The sequence below is a fragment of the Pelophylax lessonae genome (assembly GCF_965119305.1).
Source record: "Pelophylax lessonae genome assembly, chromosome: 3".
Classification (NCBI taxonomy): Eukaryota; Metazoa; Chordata; class Amphibia; order Anura; family Ranidae; genus Pelophylax; species Pelophylax lessonae.
Window position 1 is genome coordinate 117,652,251 of NC_138770.1, and position 24,094 is coordinate 117,676,344.

General features: G+C 42.8%; 1 protein-coding gene across 2 annotated transcripts in view; it reads left to right on the plus strand.

Annotated features, from left to right (window-relative positions):
• The window catches only part of SF3B6 (splicing factor 3b subunit 6), a 169,470-nt gene extending 149,729 nt beyond the window's left edge, over positions 1–19,741 (plus strand). For both annotated transcript variants that reach the window (XM_082251758.1, XM_082251757.1), the window contains 3 exons: positions 4,663–4,781; positions 14,930–15,068; positions 19,424–19,741. In XM_082251758.1, coding sequence (XP_082107884.1) covers positions 4,663–4,781; positions 14,930–15,068; positions 19,424–19,513 — 348 coding nt within the window. In that variant the 3' untranslated portion in view covers positions 19,514–19,741. The remainder of the gene's footprint in view (positions 1–4,662; positions 4,782–14,929; positions 15,069–19,423) is intronic.
• Positions 19,742–24,094: the final 4,353 nt, after the last annotated feature.

Here is a 24,094-nt window from a genome sequence, read left to right on the forward strand (position 1 = left end):
GACGGACAATGCCACGGCGGTGGCATACATCAACCACCAAGGGGGCACCAGGAGTGCCCGAGCGGCTCGAGAAGTGGCCGACATTCTGTATTGGGCCGAGACTCATGTCCCGGCGATAACGGCGGTTCACATTCCGGGAGTGGAGAACTGGCAGGCGGACTATCTGAGTCGCCAGACCCTGGATCAGGGGGAATGGTCTCTCCATCCGGCTGTCTTCCAGATGTTGTGCGCGAAGTGGGGTCTTCCAGATGTGGACCTGTTCGCGTCTCGCCTCAACTACAAGGTGAAGAGGTTCGTGGCAAGGATGCGCGACCCTCGGGCAGACGCGTCGGACGCGTTAGTGGCCCCGTGGCATCAGTACAGGCTGATGTACGCTTTTCCACCGATTCAGTTGCTGTCCAGGTTCCTTCGCAGGTTACACTCGGAACGCAGCACAGTGATTCTTGTGGCACCGGACTGGCCTCGCCGGTCCTGGTACGCAGACCTCGTGAATCTGGCGGTCGACGCCCCCTGGCGTCTGCCTCTTCGAGACGATCTACTGTCTCAAGGACCGATTTACCATCCTGCTTTACAGTCGCTGGCTTTGACGGCCTGGCTGTTGAGACCGAGGTCCTGAAGGAGAAGGGTCTCTCTCCAGAAGTCGTTCATACCTTGATCAACGCGAGGAAGTCTTCCTCGGGAAAGGTTTATTACCGTACTTGGAAGGCCTATTTTGCCTGGTGTGAGTCCAGGGGGTTTTCACCCCGCACGTACTCGGTTTCCCGTGTGCTGTCTTTCCTTCAGACGGGTGTCGATCAGCGTTTGGCGCTGGCCACGATAAAGGGTCAGGTGTCTGCGCTGGCCGTTCTGTTTCAACGTCCCGTGGCTTCCAACTCCTTGGTTGGCACTTTTATTCAGGGTGTGCGGCATCTGGTTCCTCCTAGGAGGGATCCTTTGCCCCCCTGGGACTTGAATCTAGTTCTTTCTGTGTTACAACGTGCTCCTTTTGAACAGATCAGGGAGATCTCTGTTGTCCAAAAAGGTCGCCTTTTTGGTGGCGATCACTTCGGCTCGCAGAGTGTCGGAACTGGCGGCTTTGTCCTGCAAGTCTCCGTACCTGGTTGTTCATTTGGATAAGGTGGTCTTGCGACCTAATCCTTCTTTTCTGCCGAAACGAGTTTCGGAATTCCATCTTAACGAGGATATTGTTTTGCCTTCGTTGTGCACGAAGCCTAAACATCCAAAGGAGGTGAGATTGCACTCTCTGGATGTTGTTCGGGCGATTAGGGTTTACCTTAAATCGACTGAGTCTTTTCGTAAGACGGACTCCTTGTTTGTTCTTCCAGAGGGTCCTCGGAAGGGCATGGCGGCTTCGGCCTCTACCATCGCCAAATGGATCAGGCAGAGCATTGAACAGGCCTATGCCTTGCAGGGGAAGGTTCCCCCTGTGCCTGTGAAGGCGCACTCTACTAGATCACTGAGTACGTCTTGGGCCTGCCGTCATGGGGCTTCTGTAGCCCAGGTGTGTAAGGCGGCGACCTGGTCGACCGTGCACACTTTCACAAAATTCTACAAAGTAGATGTTCAGGCATCGGCGGATGCTTCCTTTGGCCGCAAGGTTCTTAGTGCGGCTGTTCCATAGGGTCCCTTGTTGGGGACTCCTGGCTGTTGGGATATCTTTGTATTCCCTGGTTTTTTTGTCTTTTCCTGGGTTGTTGCTCCTGTTGAGCACTTATTTTTGCTGTTGCCCAGCTGGTTTCCTTCCTTTGGTAAGGTTCCTTTCTTTGATGTGGAGACTGCGTTGCCTTTCGGCGCGGATGCGTTTCCCACCCCTCATGTTTGCACTGCTTTGGGACGTCCCCATATGTGACGAATATGAAGAGGCGGCGACTGTCGGAGGACGTAAGAGAAAACGGAATTTTTGTAAAATCTTACCTGTAAAATTCCTTTCTCTGAGTCCTCCGACAGTCGCCGCCCCCGCCCCTCTTTTGGGGTTGAATGTATACTCTACTGCTATTCCACTAAAACTGAGATATGGTTGCAGGAAGTAGGAGGGTATTGACTGAGGGGACCACCCCTTGAGGGTGGGATATGTTAAAGCTTTATTGTTAACATATTCTGTTGCCTAGCTACTCCTTCGGAGCAAAGTCTAATACCCCATATGTGACGAATATGAAGAGGCGGCGACTGTCGGAGGACTCAGAGAAAGGAATTTTACAGGTAAGATTTTACAAAAATTCAGTTTTTTTGCATTTAAGCAGGGAGGGAAGTTATGCTTAGTCCATTGCTTGCTGATCCGATCACATTAAATCACACAATTGGACAGTAAAATTGAAGCATGTATGGCCACCATAAGAGAGACCAAAAACAAGACACAGAAAAGGGAGCATGTTTTTCTTTTCGGTGTGAACAATTTTAAGGAATACATTTCTGCATCCTTAAGTCATCTGATTTAACAGTATAGGGCTCTGTGTGGTTAAAAAAAAAAAAAAATCCCACTGCAGTCAGCATCTTACCAGCACTGTTAGAGTTAAGTAACTGGGATCTCTCCTGCAATGACACAAGAACAGTTAAAGACAGGGACTGGGATATGAGTGCCCTGTAGTGACGTCATTATAATAAGAGCTGTGAAGGGGAATGTTTATTTACAACTATAGAAAAAGGCCCCTTTCACACAGGCGATCCAATCAGGTTCATCCGTCAGTTTTCAGGCAGACCTGATCGGACCCTCCAGTCTCTTCTATGGAGCGTCAGATGTGCACAGACACATGTCCCCTGACACCCGCCACCACCCGATCTGATCCTGTCCGCCAAAAACATGGTGATTTCTATTCCCCATCCATCTAGGAGAAACGGACAGGTGGTCAATTTACATCTGATTGCCCCATAGAGGAGAGTGGTACTGTGTCCGTGTCTGCTCTGCATAGTGGAACGGACACAGACCTGTCATCTGCCTGCTCAGCGAGGATCAATTGAGAGATATCCCGCTGAACAAGCGGATTATGCTTCACAGAGGCGCACGTGCAAAAAGGCCAAAGTCTAAACTGCACTGAGTACTAGGGATCGACCGATTATCGGCAAAGCCGAGATATCGAGGGCCGATATGCACTTTCCCCGATATATCGGAATCGACCCCTGAGGTTACCGATTTTGCCGATATTTCGGTAAAGTGCTGTACCGGAGTGATACCTGCAGCTATAGGCATCACCCCGGTACCGAAGTCCATAGCCGAAGGTCGGCTGTCTTGTAATGACAACCGATGCGGCTGAAAAGCCACTCGTCTGTCATTACAAGTAGCGGAAGGGGACGTCCCCCCATCCCCCCCGCCGCTTTCCGTGGCTCTCCCAGGTCTCCTGTCCCACTGGGAGACCCGGGCATCCTACCTGTCCGGCTGCAGAGGACCCAATCAAAGCCGCATTTGTCTCTGATCGGGTCTCTATATAAAAACCCGGAAGTGATGTCATGACATCACTTCCGGGTACTGGTGCCAAATTAAAAAAAGACAGGATTCAAAACAGCCAAACTTTGACGTTTTGAATGCCTTTAAGTGCGGGGGGGGGGGGGGGTTGGGGGTCTAAATCCCTCCACAAGAGTACCTGTAAAAAAAAAAAAATTAAATGTCCGAAAATATCAGCAGATATCTGCCGATACGGATGTGCGATGACCAAAATATCCGTATCGGCAAAAAAAAAACCTATTTGATCACTGCTGAGTACCCAGAGGGCATACATAAAGGGAGTTAGAGAAGGAAATACATGGCAGGTAAAAGCTAGTTGTGCTGGGTTAAAGGATAAGTGCATTACATGTTACACCCTGAATATGGGTGTAACATGTCCTGAAAGGACCCGCCCCCAATCCCCCACTCTGACTGCTAGCAGGGATCTTCTCTCAGCGCCCGCTTCACTCATTCACAGTGTTATGTGAATGGAAAACTACAAGTCCAGACAGCCTTAGTTAATTGTAGTTCTCAATTACATACCAAGGTGCGCTATGTGCACTGTAAGTTCATTGTCTCTTCCTGTGAGAGCGTATCGGTTTGCCCGTACAAGCAAGCAGAAACACTGACGGGTCTGCAGGAGTCTTGTATGTCATCAGTGATCTGCTGATCGCTGGTACAGTGCTGCACAGGCTTCTGCAACAAAAAATAAGAAATGCACATTTTTTACCTGCAAAAAAAGTGCATTTTTTTTTTTTTGTGTAAAGGTGAACGTATCCTATGTCTTGATGTAGTATGTTTCCTTTTGTGTCCCATCTGTTGACGTACTTCTAACAATTTTGTAGCACTGATCACCATGTGCAACAGAATGTACTGATCTAACTCTCCAGGTTAAATGTTGTTCAATACAGCGACATGGCCACTAGATGAAGCTGATGATCATAGGAAATAAGGAACTATGATTGTGAGTGCCATCTAGTAGCCGTAATTCACTCTGTTCTGTGTAAATACAATTCTGGAGAAAATAAAATTGCCTAGTAACATTCATTTGCACAGACCAAATGCACATGTAGTTTCACAGACTGAACATTTTTAGAGAATGCACCTCTAAGTGTGTGAGAAAACAATACTCCTTTATAATGTAGTGTTCATGTCTGTAATGACTCTGTGTATGATAAATGATGAACTGCGAATACTGAAAAAAGAATATTTTCACCTTCTGATTCTTGCATATTTCTGCTTGTCAGATCCGTTTACCACCTGAAGTGAACCGGATATTGTACATCAGGAATTTGCCCTATAAAATCACCGGGGAGGAAATGTATGATATCTTTGGAAAGTACGGACCTATTCGCCAGATCAGAGTGTAAGTTTCTTTTTTTTTTTAATTTATATATATTTTTTTTCTTTTGTGGATTCTTGTAGCACTTTTGGCAAAGTGATCAATAAAAAAAAAAATAATACATGGCCTGTATTTTGAATTTTAATTTGTTCTAGCATGCTGGTGTCTGTGGGTTTAAAGAGAAGTACAGTGTATTTAGTGAGCACATTTTAAGTGATTATTTGCTTTTTCATGTAACTATTTTATAGTAGTAAGTTTTTGAATGGCAGGTTTTTTAACCCTTTCATGCCCATTCCTCTCCACATACTAACTTTATTGCTGTCCCTAGTGACCTGTAAATTAACCCCCTCACCTCCCTTGTCCTGCCCATCTGAACATTAACCCCTTCATCTCCATGATGCCATTGTGTATGACCAGTACAGTAACCTCTACACTTCTTCTCTGTATCACCTATACTAATATAGTGCACCATTTTCAAGCTCCTGGTTTAACCATGTCAATACCCGCATGTTTCTATATTTCCAAAAAATTGTGGCAAAAAAATGACATCACTTTTCCAAAACAGGGTAATTCTGAAGGGTTTTTGTACTATTCTGGCATTATTGTTGTTGTTCTTAAATAAATATATATATATATATATATATATATATATATATATATATATTGTGTGTGTGTGTATGTGTGTGTGTGTGTGTATGTATGTGTATATATATATATATATATATATATATATATATATATATATATATATATATATATATATATATATATATATATATATATATATATATATATATTAGTGTGTGTGTGTGTGTATATATACATACATACACACATATATAATAATTTTTTTTTTAATGATTTTTTCTTTTCCTAGTGGTTATTGAATACTAGCAAAAGAAAGCTCTATCTGTCTAACATTGTTACATAAAGGAGTAATTGTCAGACTTTCACAGTACTGAAAATTCAAAAATGGCCTGGTAATGAAGGGGTATTACAGGCTGGCACACAAGTGGTTAAATAGTTTTCCTAAAACTGGTCTTTTTTTTTTTTTTTTTTTTTTATGGTTGCTTATGGAGCTCTTGGTGGTTCAGTTAAGCTTTCAGGTGTGGCTTAAATTTTGAAATTCAAGCGGTCATTTTAAGAATCAGCTGAGCTGGATGGAACATTCTTATGCCCCGTACACACGTGCAGATTATCTGAAGACTTTTGTCTTCAGATTTACCTTTTCTATGTAGTGCAAGGGCCTGCCGGATTGCATACAAATTGAAAGTGTTTAGGTTTGACCTCATATTATATGGTTTTGGTAAGTCTACAGACAAGTCTGCAGATAATCTGCACGTCTGTACGGGGCATTAGTGAAACAGTGACTGCATTCTGACTGTTTGGGTATTGATTTTTCACTACTTTAGGCAGAAAACTATGCACTCTGCTGAGTAGTATTATCAGCCATGTCCACCTCAACTATGTGTACTACAGAACATCTCCCCTCCAAAGGTATACAGATAAGAAGGGGGTGTTTTGTAGTCCATACTTTCTGCTCCTTAAGCCCCGTACACACGTACCGATCGTCAGCCGAACGATCGGCCGTCTTTTGTCCGCGGGCTGTCTTGTCTGTTGAAAAGTGCATAAGACTGCACACGAATTTTGTCGGCCAACAACAGCCGACTGCAGAAGTGATGTCATGCGATGGTTAACTTTCCTTGTCTTTTTTCTTTTCTGAGCATGCCCAGTCTTGCAAATCTGCTGTCTGTCGGCCGAATTCTGTACTGACTGGCGAACAATCGGCCATTCTGGTGTCGGCATACAAACATTTTAATGCTTGCACGACAGATTCTGTTCGGCCGAAAGTGCGCTGTCGGAAGCATCCTACTAACAAGCCGAAAATTGGCCGATCGTTCGGCGACCGAACATTTTCGTCCGACAATCGGTACGTGTGTACGGGCCTTTACATAGTTTGTAAGATACAGTACAGCTATTGAGCCTTGTCACAGACAGCTAGTGGGGTTCTTCTCCCTCCCTGCTAGCTGTCACAATTTTTAAAAAAAATGTGGCCAAGCAGGGCTCTGCCTGCCCAGCCGCATCACTAATTGACAGCGCTCGGTGCATAGAAAACTACAAGGTGTGGTAGCCGGCTTGTAGTTTTCAATGAATTGCTGCATCGCTGTGGAGCGCCATGGTAGTTCATTCATGCTTCCTGTCAGATTGTTTCTGCTTACCCGTGCAGGATGTATGGGGAAGCAGATAGACTGGCAGATCTGCTGATTGTGTGTGCAATGCTTTATAGGCTCAAAAAAAAAACAAAAAAACAATTGCTAGAGCTGCACAATTGTTAAAAAATCGTGATCTCGATTCACACCCCCCCTCATGATTTTAAAACAGCAGGTCTTTGATTCTTACAGAGCTGTTCTCCGCTCACTCACAGCTGTGAAAAAAAAAAAAAATAGAGCCTCCGGCAAATGTTAACATGAATGCTGCTAGATCACTATAAACAGTGTTTTACAATGTATTATTTTGTTTCTTTTAGATCAAAGGAATGAACTTCCAGGGAAGTTTAACTTCCTAATGATTAAGGCCCTTTTCACACTTGTGCGACTTAAAGTCGCACGATTTTACCGCAACTTTGTTGCTGAGATTTTGACTGGGCTTGAAGCAATGCCTATGTCTTAGGAGCTCAAAACGCATCAAAATTGGCCCAATGTAGTGCAGGGACTACTTTGAAGTTTGCGACTTCAAGTCACACAGATATGAACGGTACCCATTGGAAATAATGAACGTCTTGTCATGCGATTTTGCAGTCCCAAGTCGCAGGACAAGTTGCACAAGTGTGAAAGGGGCCTAAGCCTTCTCCTGACACTTTTTGCTTACAAGTTAAAATAAGTATTTTTTGCTAGAAAATTACTTAGAACCATATATATATATAATTTTAGCAGAGACCCTAGAGAATAAAATGGCGCTCGTTGCAATATTTTATGTCACACTGTATTTGCTGAGAAGTCTTTCAAACGCAGTTTTTTGGGGGAAAAAATACACTTTAATGAATTAAAAAAAAAAAACGAAACCGTAAAGTTGGCCCAATTTTTTTGTATAATGTAAAAGATGATGTTACGCTGAGTATCCTGATCTTCTGAGCAAAAGTGTGATTCTCATTTTATCCAGAATCGTACAGCTCTAATAATTGCACATTTTTTTTTACCTGCAATAAAATGTGCATTTGTTTTTTTACCAAAAAGTGAACTTTATCCTTTTTTTAAAGTATAGCTAAAAACAACTTTTAGTTTTTTGGATAGAGTGGAGAGGAATTAGAACACCTGTCCATTGGTGTCTGTGCCCCATTAAAGGATAAGTTCACCTTTTAGAAAAGAAAATAATAAATGCACATTTTTTGCATGTTTTCCTTTTTTTTTCTTTTGAAGCCTGTAAAGCATTGCACCTGCGATCAGAAGATCGCTGGTTCCATGTAGGTCTTCTGGGGATCTGTCAGTATATCTGTCTACCCATACATCCTGTACGGGCAGGCAGGAACAAATTGATGAACTACCACAGCGCTCCACTACAAAGGATATAAATGATGCCAGGGCTTGAAGTTCATTCACACACAAAACTGTGTAAATTAATGACTTGACGGTGTGGGCGGAGCCCAGAACGGCCACGCTGATTTTAAATAGTGACCGCTAGTACAGGAAACCTCTTCTTGTACTGCTGCAACAGGGAGAGGGCAGCGGCTGCAGCTTTGGGAACAAATTACATGCATTGAGAAAATGTTACCCTAAAAATGGGTGGAGCATGTAACCTGTTCCCAAAGGTGAACTTATCCTTTAACCTCTTCACTCCGGTGCCTTCCGGCTCTTAAAGCGGCGTTCCGGCCTCGGAAATGTTTTTTCAATAAAAATACCCCCGGGACAGTCAGGGCTAGTACATTCCACAATGGATAGCCTCTGAACTGTCCCAGGCCGCACTTACCTTTTAGAAGAAATACTTACCTTGAAAATTTCTTCTCCAGCGCTGCCATCTCAGGTGTGGGCAGCTGAGGCCAAGGCGTCCTCTTCGGTGTCCTCTTCCGTGTCCCCTTCGTCCCAGAATGCGCCTGCACCGGCCCCGCCCGTCAGTTCCAGTGCAGGCGCGTTATCCCTGCACAGCTTCTGGGCATGCCCAGAAGCTGTTTAGCAGTGAATGACGCGCCTGCACCGAAAGTGACGAGCGGGGCCGGTGCAGGTGCATTGATTCCTGGGAGCGATGACGTTTAGCTCCCAGGAGTCAATGCAAGCAGGAAGTGACGGCGTGGGCCGCGGCCGCAGAGGGAGAAAGTAGAAGGAAGGTAAGTATACTTTCTTCAAAAACAAGGTAAGTAAAGAAAAAAAAAATCGGGAGTATCCATTTGTTTTTCAGGGCATTCACAGCAAACGGATGGGCCAAAGTTGGTTTTGAGCCGGAAACTCCGCTTTAAGGTGGTTTAAGATCATGTGACTGATGTGATTGGCTTTCTCGGCGGCCACATGATCCAAAAACTCCTGATCGCTGCATAACTTTCGGTTAGACACCAGTCACTGTCCTGGAAGCGAGCAAGGCATATTTGCCTGCGGCTGGCATCAAGGGGTTAAGGTTATTCGCCCTTTCTATTTTTCCTGTTTGCCATTATCAACGAAAGCAAAAAAGAAAATCCCAAATTTTGGGTTGTTCCTAGAAAAATGACAGAGGGGAAATCCTTCCAACGGGCACACTAGTTCTGGTGACCTGGGGGTCCCAGACTAATTCCCTTTAATTTGCAGGGATTTCCTCTCACTTCCTGTTTTGGTTATGGGACAGGAAGTGAAGGGAAATCTCTGCGATAGGACACAGGTGGGGAGAAAAAAAAAATCTGCCAGGGTTTCTACCCAAAATGGGGGGGGAAAAAAATTGGCCTGTAGTTCTGCTTTAAAAAAGGGAACTAATGCACCTACATTTGATAAACTGCAATATGTAACATTTTTTACCATATTTTAGCCCACCTTCTGCTCATCCTTGTAGCACTCCTCTATTGTTTGTTCTGTAGCAGCCACTACAGAATACCCTGTGCTTTTAGAGTATAAGGTGGTATAATACCTCCTACCCTGATTCCGCGCTGTTCAAAAAGATTACATGACAGAGCACTGTGAAGGTGAGTAAAAGGTGCTCATGGGGGATGGGCTTTAAAGAGATCCTGAATAGACAACGCAATAGGATCTCTTCACCACAAGTCTCTTCTTTATTTATTTAACCGCTTTAAGACAAGAAGGATTTGCCCCCTTAATGGCCAGGCCCTATTTTGCGATTCGGCACTGCGTTACTTTAACGGACAATTGCGCGGTCGTGTGACGCTGTAACCAAACAAAATTTACGTCCTCCCCCCCCCCCCCCCCCCCCATATCGCTTTCTTTTGGTGGTATTTGATCACCTGTGCAATTTTATTTTTTGCATTATAAACAAAAAAAAGGGTGACAATTTTGAAAAAAAAAAAAAAAACAATATTCTTCACATTCTGCTATATAACATTCCCCCTAAAAAAAAAAAAATTATTTTTAAAAATCAATTTTTTAACATTTTAGGCCAATCTGTTTTCGGCTACATATTTTTATAGAGATAGATAGATAGATGTGTATATATATATATATATATATATACATTGCGGCGGACAGATCGGATCCCTAACTGACACTTTTGGGGGTACCAGTGACATTACTACAGTAATCGGTGCTAAACATATGCACTGTTACTGTAATAATGACACTGGAAGGGGTTAACAGTATAGGTGATGAAGGGGTTAAATGTTACCCTAGGGGAGTGATTCTAACTGTGGGGGGGCGTGGCTTCTGAGATGACCATAGAGACCTGTGATCCTATATAGAAGGATCACATGAGCTCTGCGATCATTTCAGGGAGAAGGATGGTCAGCTGTGTTTACAACAGCTGACCAATCTTCTCTCTCAGCGGGGAGTGATCGCGGGGGTCAGGAGGCTATTGGAGCTGCCTGACACCCGCATCGGCTTCCCCGCTGACGATCGGGGGTGGGAGCGCGGCGGCGCACGCTCATCCCCTAGCTCCTCCCAGGCGAGCGACTTAGATCTACGTCGTATTGCCTGCACGAGTCACCCTGCCGCTGTAAAAAAGGCAGCGGGTGGTCGGGAACTGGTTAAGTTATACACCTTGGAGAAGGGATAACCCCAGCTCGATGATTGGATAATAAAGGAAAAGCAACACATTTATGAGGTCGTCCTTGTGACCGCCCATTCTGTAAACTGTTAGAATGGCAGTGTTTTCCAAATCAAGAGCTGTTTGGCTCTCAGTACTGACCCAGTCTCTCTCCCAGTCTGAGTGCAGATTTGTAGAGGACTACAGGAAGACAATCTACAGATGGATTCGGGTATACATATGCTAGTCCTCCTTTATTATTGTTTTTCATAGAACACATTACTGGGGCTAAATACTGTATTTTCTGTTCTATCCACCCCAGTGTTTGGCTTTATGTGGAAACTTACATGACTCTAACACAAGGCTCTTATTATTTCTTCCATTGTCAAGACTAACTTGTTTCCTTGTTTATATCTGTGCTGTTTATTTTCTGAGCATTCAAATATCATTTTCGCCATCGCAGAAACACTTTAATGCAGTTCGTCCTGTAGCATTTCTTGGAATCATTACCTTTTTGGAAGCAACAAAGATGCAATCAGTCATCACATCTGTCAGACTGCTTCCAAACCTTCTAGAAGCAAAGGCTTGTAATGGATGATTCCCTGCGGACATGCTGAGATTACTGTAATGTCCTTCACACTAACAGGAGGGGCCCCATCACCGCCAAGCAAAGTCTCTGTCACTGCCAGTAAGCTACCGCTAATGGTCATCATCTGGTGCATAAACCACAAAACATGGCCAATTACCTCCGCCAGTCGCATACTATTCCAATAATATGTGTTTTCTTATATTATAATTTAACCCAGTAAGCACTAGGAGTGCATGCTGTGTGGCAAGTTGCACTGTAATAGAGTAGAATAGAAGAGAATAGTCCTAAAGTAGTAGTAAACCTCTCAATTTAAATGCATTAAATATTGTAATTTATTACATTATTTTGCAAGTAATCCATCAGTAAATATTTGGCTTACTCTGAGGTTCACAGCTCCATCTTCTGGGTGCAGTCTTCCCTTGAACTTCCATTTAGGGTGTGTTAACTTTTTTCCTCAGTCCCCACCAGCAGGACCACATTCCATGTAGTTTTTGTTTTTATTGTCTATACATTATATAGGATTTATATAGCGCCGACAGTTTACGCAGCGCTTTACAACTTAAGGGTAGACAGTACAAATACAGTGCAATTTAATATGTGACGATTGGTATCGGCGCTACCTTGCAGTGTATGAAAGTGAAAAATCGAAATTGTGGGTGAAAATAGTATTAGAGTGTCACCAAATTATTTTGTGAGTGAACTCCTTAAGAAATAAATAAATAAAAGAATAAATAAACAACCAATGTGTTTATTAAATATAACAAATATCAAATTAATAACGAATATAGTGATGCGTGTACATAATACATTGTATACAATAGTAATAAACGTGAAAGAAAGGGGGGGTTCCCACAACCACAAGTGTTTTATCAGGTAACACTTTCCTGATATATGTGCCACACATGTGATATAGAAGTAAATATGTGCTGCTGTATAGAGTCCAAGTTGGCCACTAGGTGGCGTTTACAATACAACCTGTGCAGCGGTATGGGGGGGTCTCTTCTCCGTGGTGGGGGAGCAATTTCGAGCCGATGGTCTGGCGCCCTAAATGCTCACAACGAGAGAAGGCCCCATAGTGAATAGTTAATCCATACAATGACGGCAAAAAGGCGCAGTACACTCACTGTTTGGTTACGATGATCAGGATCAGAGTAAAAGTCAGTCCGCGCCGGGATGCTTCAACTGGAGCGGCCCTCTGATGAAACGCATAGGGCGGAGTCTCGTACGTTAACGTCACTTCCGGTTGTCGGCCGTGGAGCGCGGAAGCATCCCGGCGCGGACTGACTTTTACTCTGATCCTGATCATCATAACCAAACAGTGAGTGTACTGCGCCTTTTTGCCGTCATTGTATGGATTAACTATTCACTATGGGGCCTTCTCTCTTGTGAGCATTTAGGGCGCCAGACCATCGGCTCGAAATTGCTCCCCCACCACGGAGAAGAGACCCCCCCATACCGCTGCACAGGTTGTATTGTAAACGCCACCTAGTGGCCAACTTGGACTCTATACAGCAGCACATATTTACTTCTATATCACATGTGTGGCACATATATCAGGAAAGTGTTTCCTGATAAAACACTTGTGGTTGTGGGAAACCCCCCTTTCTTTCACATTTATTACTATTGTATACAATGTATTATGTACACGCATCACTATATTAGTTATTAATTTGATATTTGTTATATTTAATAAACACATTGGTTGTTTATTTATTCTTTTATTTATTTATGTATTTATTTCTTAAGGAGTTCACTCACAAAATAATTTGGTGACACTCTAATACTATTTTTTCACCCACATTTTCGGTTTTTCACTTTCATACACTGCAAGGTAGCGCCGATGCCAATCGTCACATATTAAATTGCACTTTCACCCTTGCACTTAAGGGTTGATTGGTGGCAGCTTACACCTTATTTTATTTATTTGCCCCCCCCCCCCCTCATATACCTTTAGTCCATAGCGCTGGTCACCTTCTCTTTACTAGTACAAATACAATACACTTTAATACAGTAGGAATCAGAGGGCCCTGCTCGTTAGAGCTTACAATCTAAGGATATGCAGTTTCTCCTTCCGCTATGTGCAGTCTGTGTTTCGACACACAAATTGTCTAAATGCATTAGTGTAGCTCAGGATAGAAGTGCATGGTGTGGTGGCTCCATAGAGACCTGGCTAGAAAAAGGAGCCTTTTGCTGCAAAGGAAGTTAGGGTGTGGAAAAAAATAAAATCTTTGGCTGGAAGGAAAAGGCAGTCCAAAAAACAAATGTACACATGAAAAACCAATGGACCAGTGTAAGGCTTCTTTCACGCGCTCCGCCTCCGTAGGTGGATCCGAGCTGTTCAGTGGGGGATCGATACACAGATCCCCCCCACTGAGCAGGAAGGAGACCGCTCTCTCCCTGCTCTGTGTGCGGAGAGGGAGGTGTCAGAGCCCAATGCATCTCTATGGGGGAATCGGATGAGAACTGACCGCCTGTCTGCTCTTATCCGATCCCCTGGATGGATGGATAAAAGGGTTTCCATCTGTCTGGATTTCATGGATCAGATGTGGATAGCAGCGGGTGTCAGCGGACATCCGCTCCTCCATAGGGATGCATGGGGGATCCGATCAGATCCGCCTAAAAAAACTGACAGGCGGATCTGATCGGATCGCCCATGTGAAAGGACCCTAACTGTAATTTAAGATCATACATTTAGTTTAGCTTTAAGGGCTCATTTAGACTAGTAGTTGAGGGGCAGTAAAAAATGCAGTTGAAGCGCGTTTTTACTGCCACCAAACAGCCATTACCTAACTACGGCCCACTGAACAGGACTCATGCAAGTAAATGGGGCAGTGAGCAATGCATGGGGTTGCAGAGTGGTAGTGCAGTATTTAGGAATTAAAAACAGGTGGTAAAGGAGGGGTCATATTGCCTTCTCACTACCCTTCAAGCACCTCCTGAGAAACAACCCAAGCACAAATTGCTTTTCAAACCAGTGGTAGTCCTTGTCACTAGTGTAAACGAGCTCTAAATGCTTAAATTGTTTGGAATGTCCACTTTAATGAGAAGCTGCAGAAACAATGGTTGTGTATTGCAGAAACAATGGTTGTGTATTGCAGAAACAATGGTTGCAATACACAACCATTGTTTCTGCAATACACAAACAATGGTTGTGTATTGTACTGGAATGTATCTTGCTTTTATTGGCTAGAAGAAAAAAAAAAGCCACGCTTTTTAGTTTTTTTTTTTTTTTGTAAACTGTGTTTCCCAGACCTTCAGCCCCTCTAGCATTTCAGAATTTGCCAGTCAGCTGACACTGACACCGGTAGGGTTATGGTGACTTTGTGTATATTCATTAAACATGAGCTGAATGTGGCATTTGAGAACAGACATGGAATATACTGCTATATACCTTATTGGTTCCTCAATGTTATGTCGTCTTGTGTGTGTTTTTCAGGGGAAACACGCCAGAGACCAGAGGAACCGCATATGTGGTCTATGAAGACATCTTTGATGCCAAAAACGCCTGTGATCATCTGTCTGGTTTTAACGTCTGTAACAGATACTTGGTTGTCTTGTACTATAATGCAAACAGGGTAAGTAATGCTGTGGCTTATCAGCGTGCTTTCTAGGATTTTTTAGACAAGTATGATCTTTATCTTTGATTGAGGTCCTTGAATGTTTGATCCTTCCTAAAAATCCTTCTGTTCAGGAGATTTTATTACATTGTCCTTTCTCACCTCTATTTCTAAGCAGCTCTGACTATGACGTCTTACAGTGAACCCCCTGCACTCACAATTACAAAGCTGTGCTTGGTCACATACCTGAATTGTGGCTCTGTCATCAATGCACATGCAGTGAGGGGAGGTTTGATATCAAATTAGGAAACTGTCATTAAAGGTTTGTTTTTGAAATTCATGCTGTGGAGCTGATACGTTTTTACTACGGTATTTACTAGGGAGTCACTGGCCTGTACCTTCAAAAAGTCTGCAGTGGCATATTTTTGTCCTAGCTAGCTCCTGCAGATATACGACAGAAGTTGGTTATCTGTGCAAGGGCCCTTAAGAAGTTATCTTTCCAATCAAAGATTTTTCTACAGATATTCATCTTTGCATTAGACAAACATACAGAATTGTGCCCATGGAGTATGGAGGGGGAGTGTTGCAGGTGCTGGCTGTCTCAGAGAAATCTGTGTTTGGTCAGGAACATCTATCCCAGCTAAATAGAGGTTTCAGAGCTGGTTCAGTCATTGTCATGGAGTAGCCTTTATACATAAGCAGAAGGATTTGGTAAACTACTAAAACAAGGAAAATCTAGCTAGACTAAGAGCTCTATGTCAGGGCAGCATACAGCAGAGGCACTCTAAGGTTGAGAGCTTTGTTTTTTATCCAAGTATGCCAAGTATTGCCCACAGCAATCAAGCATATATAAATCATTTGGTGCCCAGCCCTTGATTATGCCAACTGCTAATCGTAAACTCATCATGTGTCCTTTTTCACTTTTTTGTGTTATCTATTGGGTGTCACCAGTAGAAACACTTGTGAACTCTGTCATGTATGTACAACCCCCCCCCCCGCCCCCTTTCCTCATTCCTTTAGTAGGGTTGACTTACTGACACGATTGATCTTTTTAATTTAAAGGGTCAGTTTACTGTTGAAAGATCATATATCACACTCTTGTCTTTAGTGCCTTCAGTCTGTCATACATTCCGCACATCCATGTCATAAGTAAAAAAAGGGAGAATCCATGTAGTGTAAAACTTTAATATTGAAAGCAAATAAAACCTCTTTTACAGTATAAGTGTACCAACCAGCGCCAACCTAACAAGGCTTCAGTCTGCTTGCTCTCCTGGTCTTAAGAGAGCAAGCGATCACCCCTTTGGTGTGTGACAATGTCACTAACTCTATCCTATGTGTTTTTCTCCTGAGGAAGTCCTGTGTGGAGAAATGCATAATACGGGGTCAGCGGCAATGTACAAGCATTTGGTCTGCTCCCTTTCCTGGTCTTAGCAAGGGAGTACCTCTTAGTACATGACAAACTAATCCCTCCTTATATGTTTTGCCACAAAGAACTTGCTCAGGGCTGCTTCTGAGGACTTCTCATATGGTGAAATGCGTAGGTGGGGGTAATGACATAGTCATGTACTGGGAAGTACTTGCTTGCTCTCATAAGACTAAACTCTTGTATGTTGGTGCTTATTGGAGAACTTCACATTGTGAGATTTTATTTTAACATTGAATAAAGAAGTTTATGGAGTAGACTGTATTCACAACAAGTTTTGCTATTGCTACTGTCAAATAGATATAACACAGAGAAGCTTAAAGTGATTGTAAAGTCTCGTTAAAAAAAAAATGTTTTACTTACCTCCTCTGTGCAGTTATTTGTACACAGAGCATCCCGGATCCTCCTCTTCTTGGGTCCTTCGTTCCTGCTCCTGCCCCCTCCCTCCTATCGAGTGCCCCCACAGCAAGCAGCTTGCTATGGGGGCACCCAAGCCAAGCGGCAGCTCCGTGTGTCCATTCAGACATGGAGCTGCCCTTGGGCCCCGCCCCTCTCTCTCCTGATTGGCTAGCTGACTTTGACAGCTGCAGCTGTATCTCAGCCAATCAGAAGGGATAGTCCCCGGACGGCCGAGGGACTCATGGACAGAGATGGGGCTCAGGTAAGTATTATGGGTGCTACTGCACACAGAAGGCTTTATATCTTAATGCATAGAATGCATTAAGATAAAAAAAAACTTCTGAATTTACAACTCCTTTAAGGATTTATGGCTGCTATGGGTTACCCGCAAAGATTGCGCTATTTGCACAGAGTTGGTAAATAGTATAATCCCTAAATGCTGGGTGCCAAATAACTACAGCTGCAAGAAAAAGTATGTGAACCCTTTGGAATGATATGGATTTCTGCACAAATTGGTCATAAAATGTGATTTGATCATCATCTAAGTCACAACAATAGACAATCAGTCTGTTTAGGCTCGGTTTCCACTAGTGCGACTTGACACATGTCAAGTCGCACAGCAAGTCAAAACCCATTGTTTTCAATTGGGCACGTTTCCACTGCCGCGGCTTCAGTTGCCGCGACCTCAAAAGTAAATCGTGTACTACTTTTGAGCGCGACTTCCCTCTATATATGAGGGACAAGTCTAACTGAAGCCGCGGTTTACTTTTGCTACGAAGTCGTGCTAGAAGTAGCACGACTTCGTAGCCGCACTAGTGGAAACCTAGCCTTAAACTAATAACAAACAAAGAATGAAATGTTGCCATGTTTTTATTGAATACATCATGTAAACATTCACAGTGCAGGTGTAAAAAGTATGTGAACCCCTAGACTAATGACATCTCCAAGAGCTAATTGGAGTGAGATGTCAGCCAACTGGAGTCCAATCAATGAGATGAGATTGGAGGTGTTGGTTACAGCTGCCCTGCCCTATAAAAAACACACACCGGTTCTGGGTTTGCTTTTCACAAGAAGCATTGCCTGATGTGAATGATGCCTCGTACAAAAGAGCTCTCAGAAGACCTAAGATTAAGAATTGTTCACTTGCATAAAGCTGGAAAGGGTTATAAAAGTATCTCCAAAAGCCTTGCTGTTCATCAGTCCATGGTAACACAAATTGTCTATAAATGGAGAAAGTTCAGCACTGCTGCTACTCTCCCTAGGAGTGGCCGTCCTGTAAAGATGACTGCAAGAGCACAGCGCAGACTGCTCAATGAGGTGAAGAAGAGTCCTAGAGTGTCAGCTAAAGACTTACAAAAGTCACTGGCAAATGCTAACATCCCTGTTAGCGAATCTACAATACATAAAACACTAAACAAGAATGGATTTCATGGGAGGATACCACAGAGGAAGCCACTGCTGTCCAAATAAAACATTGCTGCATGTTTACAGTTTGCACAAGAGCGCCTGGATGTTCCACAGCAGTTCTGGCAAAATATTCTGTGGACAGATGAAACCAAAGTTGAGTTGTTTGGAAGAAACACACAACACTATGTGTGGCGAAAAAGAGGCACAGCACACCAACATCAAAACCTCATCCCAACTGTGAAGTATGGTGGTGGGGGCATCATGGTTTGGGGCTGCTTTGCTGCGTCAGGGCCTGGATGGATTGCTATTCTCGAAGGAAAAATGAATTCCCAAGTTTATCAAGACGTTTTGCAGGAGAACTTAAGGCCATCTGTCTACCAGCTGAAGCTCAACAGAAAATGGGTGTTGCACCAGGACAATGACCCAAAGCATAGAAGTAAATCAACAACAGAATGGCTTAAACAGAAGAAAATACGCCTTCTGAAGTGGCCCAGTCAGAGTCCTGACCTCAACCCGATTGAGATGCTGTGGCATGACCTCAAGAAAGCGATTCACACCAGACATCCCAAGATTATTGCTGAACTGAAACAGTTCTGTAAAGAGGAATGGTCAGGAATTACTCCTGACCGTTGTGCACGTCTGATCTGCAACTACAGGAAACGTTTGGTTGAAGTTATTGCTGCCAGTTATTAAATCCAAGGGATCACATACTTTTTCCACCTGCACTGTGAATGTTTACATGGTGTGTTCAATGAAAACATGGCAACATTTAATTCTTTGTGTGTTATTAGTTATAGCAGACTGTGATTGTCTATTATGACTTAGATGATCAGATCACGTTTTTTGACCAATTTGTGCAGAAATCCATATCATTCCAAAGAGTTCACATACTTTTTCTTGCAGCTGTGTGTGTAAATATGATTGTCTATTAGGCATAACCTCTAAGCACACAGTAGAGTTTAATTATTGAATCAACCATACATGCTTTAATGTTCTTAGCTGCACAGTGGGATTTGTAATCTCATTGGTGGTTGTCCCCTCTGTTCATCTTTCTACTCCTGCCCCTGTGTCATGTTACACCCCACGGTTCTCAGTATATTGTGAAGTAACAGAAAAGTGAACACAACATTATGTTTTATTTCAGGCATTCCAGAAGATGGACACAAAGAAAAAAGAAGAGCAGCTCAAACTTCTCAAAGAGAAATATGGAATCAACACCGACCCACCCAAATAACCTCCCTTTATTTCACTGATTTTTATTTTCATTTTTCTATTTTATTATATAACTTTGCTGGTTTCTCAATACAATGACTTTGATTGTGGAAGGGTAATATGGACTTATTTATCTTTTATGCCACTCTTCCCTGGAGGAGTGAATATGGTGAAACTGTTCTGTAACTAGACACTGCTTTGTCATTAAAAGATCAGGCTTCCACATACCTATAATTCATTTTTGATGTTGGACAGCTATTTTTCCCATTTCTGGTGAGATTTGCTAGTATCTCTATTTCAGATATACGATAAAACCAAGCCACATGTGGTCATCCTCCTTCCCTGTGAAAATGGGACCAACCTGTAATGTCTCCGCAGACTGACAGAAGTTGGAGTTCGGATGCAGTATTCTAACCTGGAGTTCATGATAGATAAAAGAAAGGGGGTCAATTCACCTAAAACTGTATTATCTGGTTTGGATAAATTTAAAACTGAACTGTAATTTATAAAACAAAGTGACAAAAACCCTGCATGAAAACAATAGATGCTCAATTCACATTTAGGAGTGATCTTATTGGACTCCGCTGAATGTGTTGCCTTTTTTCTAAATTCTTTTTTTTTGGTGTTAGCTTTGTTAATTGAGCCTTAAAGGGATTCTAAAGGCAGAAGGTTTTTTTTTTTTTTTTTTATCTTAATGCATTAAGATAAAAAAAAAAACCTTCTGTGTGCAGCAGCCCCCCTAATACTTACTTGAGCCCATCTTTATCCAGTGATGTTGCAGGAGTCTGTCAGCTGCCTGGGACTCCCCTCCTCATAGCAGTGTGGTGCGATTGGCTCCCGCTGCAGCCAATCAGGAGAGAGAGAGGGCAGGGCTGGGTCGAGGCACCGTGTCTGAATGGACACAGGGAGCTGTCACCTGGCTTGGGTGCCCCCATAGCAAGCTGCTTGTTGTGGGGGAACTCAACAGAAGGGAGGGTGCAGGAGCACAAACGAGGGACCAGAGCAGAGGAGAATCCGGGCCGCTCTGCAAAACCATCTCCACAGGGCAGGTAAGTATAACCTTTTATGTTTTTGTTTTTTAAAAAACACTTTACAATCTCTTTAGGTGTTGAAAATCCTATATATATATATATATTTTTTTTAAGTTCCCTTGGCAAGAAACAGAATTCCCAGTCTAGAGGCTGCTACTTAGACTGCTCTCTGGATAGCGCTGTGACAATCCACATCTGTCCCCTTCAAATAGAAAAGCTCCTTGCTGATTGTGTTATTGCTCTGTTTTCATGCAGTTTATTGGTCACTTTTTTCACTTTTATTATCAGCTGTAAATAAAGTGAGTTTTCCCAAAAATACAGAACACGGATATCCTTGAACCCTGGCAGTGAACTAATTGAAGGCATTGATATGTTGATTCTATAGGGTAGTGTCTTCCAAGAGGAAAGCACTCCTCAAAGGTCTGCTAGGTTTTCATTCACTAAAATGGAATGTATTTGTGTCATTGTAATTAAACCTGTTCCACAGTAAGTGTGTGTTTTTTTTTTTTTTTTCTTTTCTTCTGCCAGGAGCCAGAGGCCAAAAATGGCTTATTTGGCTCTAAAGGGAATGTATAGTGATTTTTTTTTTTTTATTTATGTAAAATGTTCAATTTAGTTTCTGAAAGCTTGTTTACTGGGGCAATGAATGCAGACCAAGGTCTTGAGACACGTCTACCATCCATTAGGGATCCTACTACCTATTCCCTGCAAAAGGTGTACATTAATCCCTTGTCTACTAAGAAACGTTTTATAAACTGTGCAGTATACAAGGGGTTAAAGCAAGTAGCAGCTGTAAACTTTATTAATTTCTACAGCCAGCAAAGGACTTTCAAATAAAAACAACTGGGGCAACTCTTATGGGGCTCTGATGGTTTTACCCCCCCCCCCAATCTTCTTTAACTACCTACCTAGGCCCCCTTTTTTGTTTCTTAATGTAATCTTTGGACTGATAAAAGCTTCTGTAGAATACCGTATCTCACAAAAGTGAGTACACCTCTCATGTTTTTGTAAATGATTTTCTTTTCATGTGACAATACTGAAGAAATTACACTTTGCTACAATGTGAAGTAGTGAGTGTACAGCTTGTATAACAGTAAATTTGCTGTCCCTTCAACACACAGCCATGAATGTCTAAACTGCTGGCAACAAAAGTGAGTACTCCCCTGGAAATGTCCAAATTGGGACCAAAGTGTCAATATTTTGTGTAGTTACCATAATTTTTCCAGTACTGCCTTATCCGTCTTGGGCATGTAGTTCACCAGAGCTTCACAGGTTGCAACTGGAGTCCTCTTTCACTCAGAGACTTTGCGCTCCTCCACCTTCTGTTTGCTCAATAAGGTTTAAGTCTGGAGACATGCTTGGGGTGTGTGTGTGTGTGTGTGTGTGTGTGTGTGTGTTAACGAAACCCCTGTTTTTAACCTACATTGTTAGGTTGATTCAGTTTTAAAGTCACAATCTTTTTTTCCTTTCTATCACAGGGATGGAGAAGCATAGCCTTTACAGGGCTTGTGTCTCATTCAAGTCCCAACATTGGCCCATACGTAACAGTTTCCGGAGGGAGGGGATCATGCAGTACATGTTGGCATTCATGGTTCCCTCAATGAACTGTAGCTCCCCAGTGCCGGCAGCACTCATGCAGCCCCAGACCATGACACTCTCACCACTGTAGGCAAGACACACTTCTCTTTGTACTCACCTAGTTTTACACATGCTTGACACCATCTGAACCAAATAAGTAATCCATGTCCTTAGTCTGCTTGTCTTCAGCAAAATGTTTGGGAGCTTTCTTGTGCATCCTCTTTAGAAGAGGCTTCCTTCTGGGACGACAGCCATGATGACCAATTTGATGCAGTGTGCAGGGTATGGTCTGAGCACTGACAGGCTGACCCCCCCACCCCTTCAACCTCTGCAGCAATGCTGGCAGCACTCATACGTCTATTTCCCAAAGACAATCTCTGGATATGACGCTGAGCACTTGCACTCATATTCTTTGGTTGACCATGGCGAGGCCTGTTCTGAGTAGAACCTGTCCTGTTAAACCGCTGTATGGTCTTGGCCACTGTGCTGCAGCTCAGTTTCAGGGTCTTAGCAATCTTCTTATAGCCTAGGCCATCTTTATACTGTAAAACCTTGGTTTGAGAGCGTTTTGCAAGACAAGCACATTTGTAAAATAATTTTTGACTTGATATACAAGCGATGTCTTGATATACAAGTAGCGTCATGTCACAACTGAGTATAAGAGAGAAGAGAGGCCCCTCTAAGTGTAGCAATATTGCTACATTTAATGAAGGATCAACATTTAGCAACTCGCTTGGTTGATGATTAAAACAGGCACATCTAAGTATGCAGGCTCTGGGGTAAAGCTGTCCACATAGACTGTCCTCTGAACAGCCATCTTCATCATCCCTTTCACGCTGCGCTCCACGAGTGCTTTCAATCCTCACTTTCAGATCAGGGTAGTCTTCCCAATCAGGATTGCAGATTGATAGTGGTTCAGAAGATGGTTTATGTGGGCAGCTTTACCCCGGATGCCTGCCTACGTAGATGTGCCTCTTTTAATTATCAACCATGTGAGTTGCTAAATGTTGGACCTTCATTAAATGTCCCCATACTGCTACACTTAGAGGCGCCTCTTTTCTCTTTTATACTCTGTAATTTTTGTATATAGACTATAAACTTAAGGATTTATTAATAAATGGTTGTGGAACGAATCATCTGAGTTTCCATTATTTCTTATGTGGAAATTTGCTTTGCTATAAGAGTGCTTTGGATTACAACAACCATGTTTTCGGAACTATTATGCTCGCAATCCAAGCTTTTACTGTATATTCATAAAGGGTGCTAGGGACCAGTGTTCACAGTGCCACATCCCTGGTGCAAAGTACAAAAAAGGAGGGGGTTCCCCTAATTGGGACTTTTTAGGCACAAAGGTATATTTAACCAATCAAAAATTGTGTTACGTTGATCAAAAGATAATTTTATTTAGTACATAGTGAAAAATAATAATAAAAACATATACAAGCATAGAGCAGATATGCGATATACAACCATGCACTAGAATCCGACATGTTTCGAAGATAGAAATTTTCGTCTTCTTCAGGGGTAGTTCATAGTAGTGCTCTATCAATAAAATGATATGAACATGAATGTCATGTAACATAAATTTATATCTTGAAATATACATATAATTGACATATCATATTTGAAAAAGTATAGTAAGAGCACTCACAGGGTTAATCTTATCTGGACTTGAATGCTTGTAATAGAATAAAACCATCTGGTTGATCTAACTGGTGGTGTAGACAAAGATTTGATTGTCATCTAATCATGTATGTGGAGCCATAGTGGATGAGGTCAAACAGGTGCCCCCAAAGAGAGTAGACATCTGAAGTCCAAATTATAGGAAGCCAGGAATTGTGCCAAAAATCCCCTCCACTGTTATTCAGAAAAAGGGCAGTAACGAGGATTAGACTTCCTTGTGCAGAAGCATTGTTGCTTAAATGAGCATATCCTGCTCCTCATGCAATTTTAAAGTTCAAAGGTACTGGACAAAAAATTACCTTAATATGGCT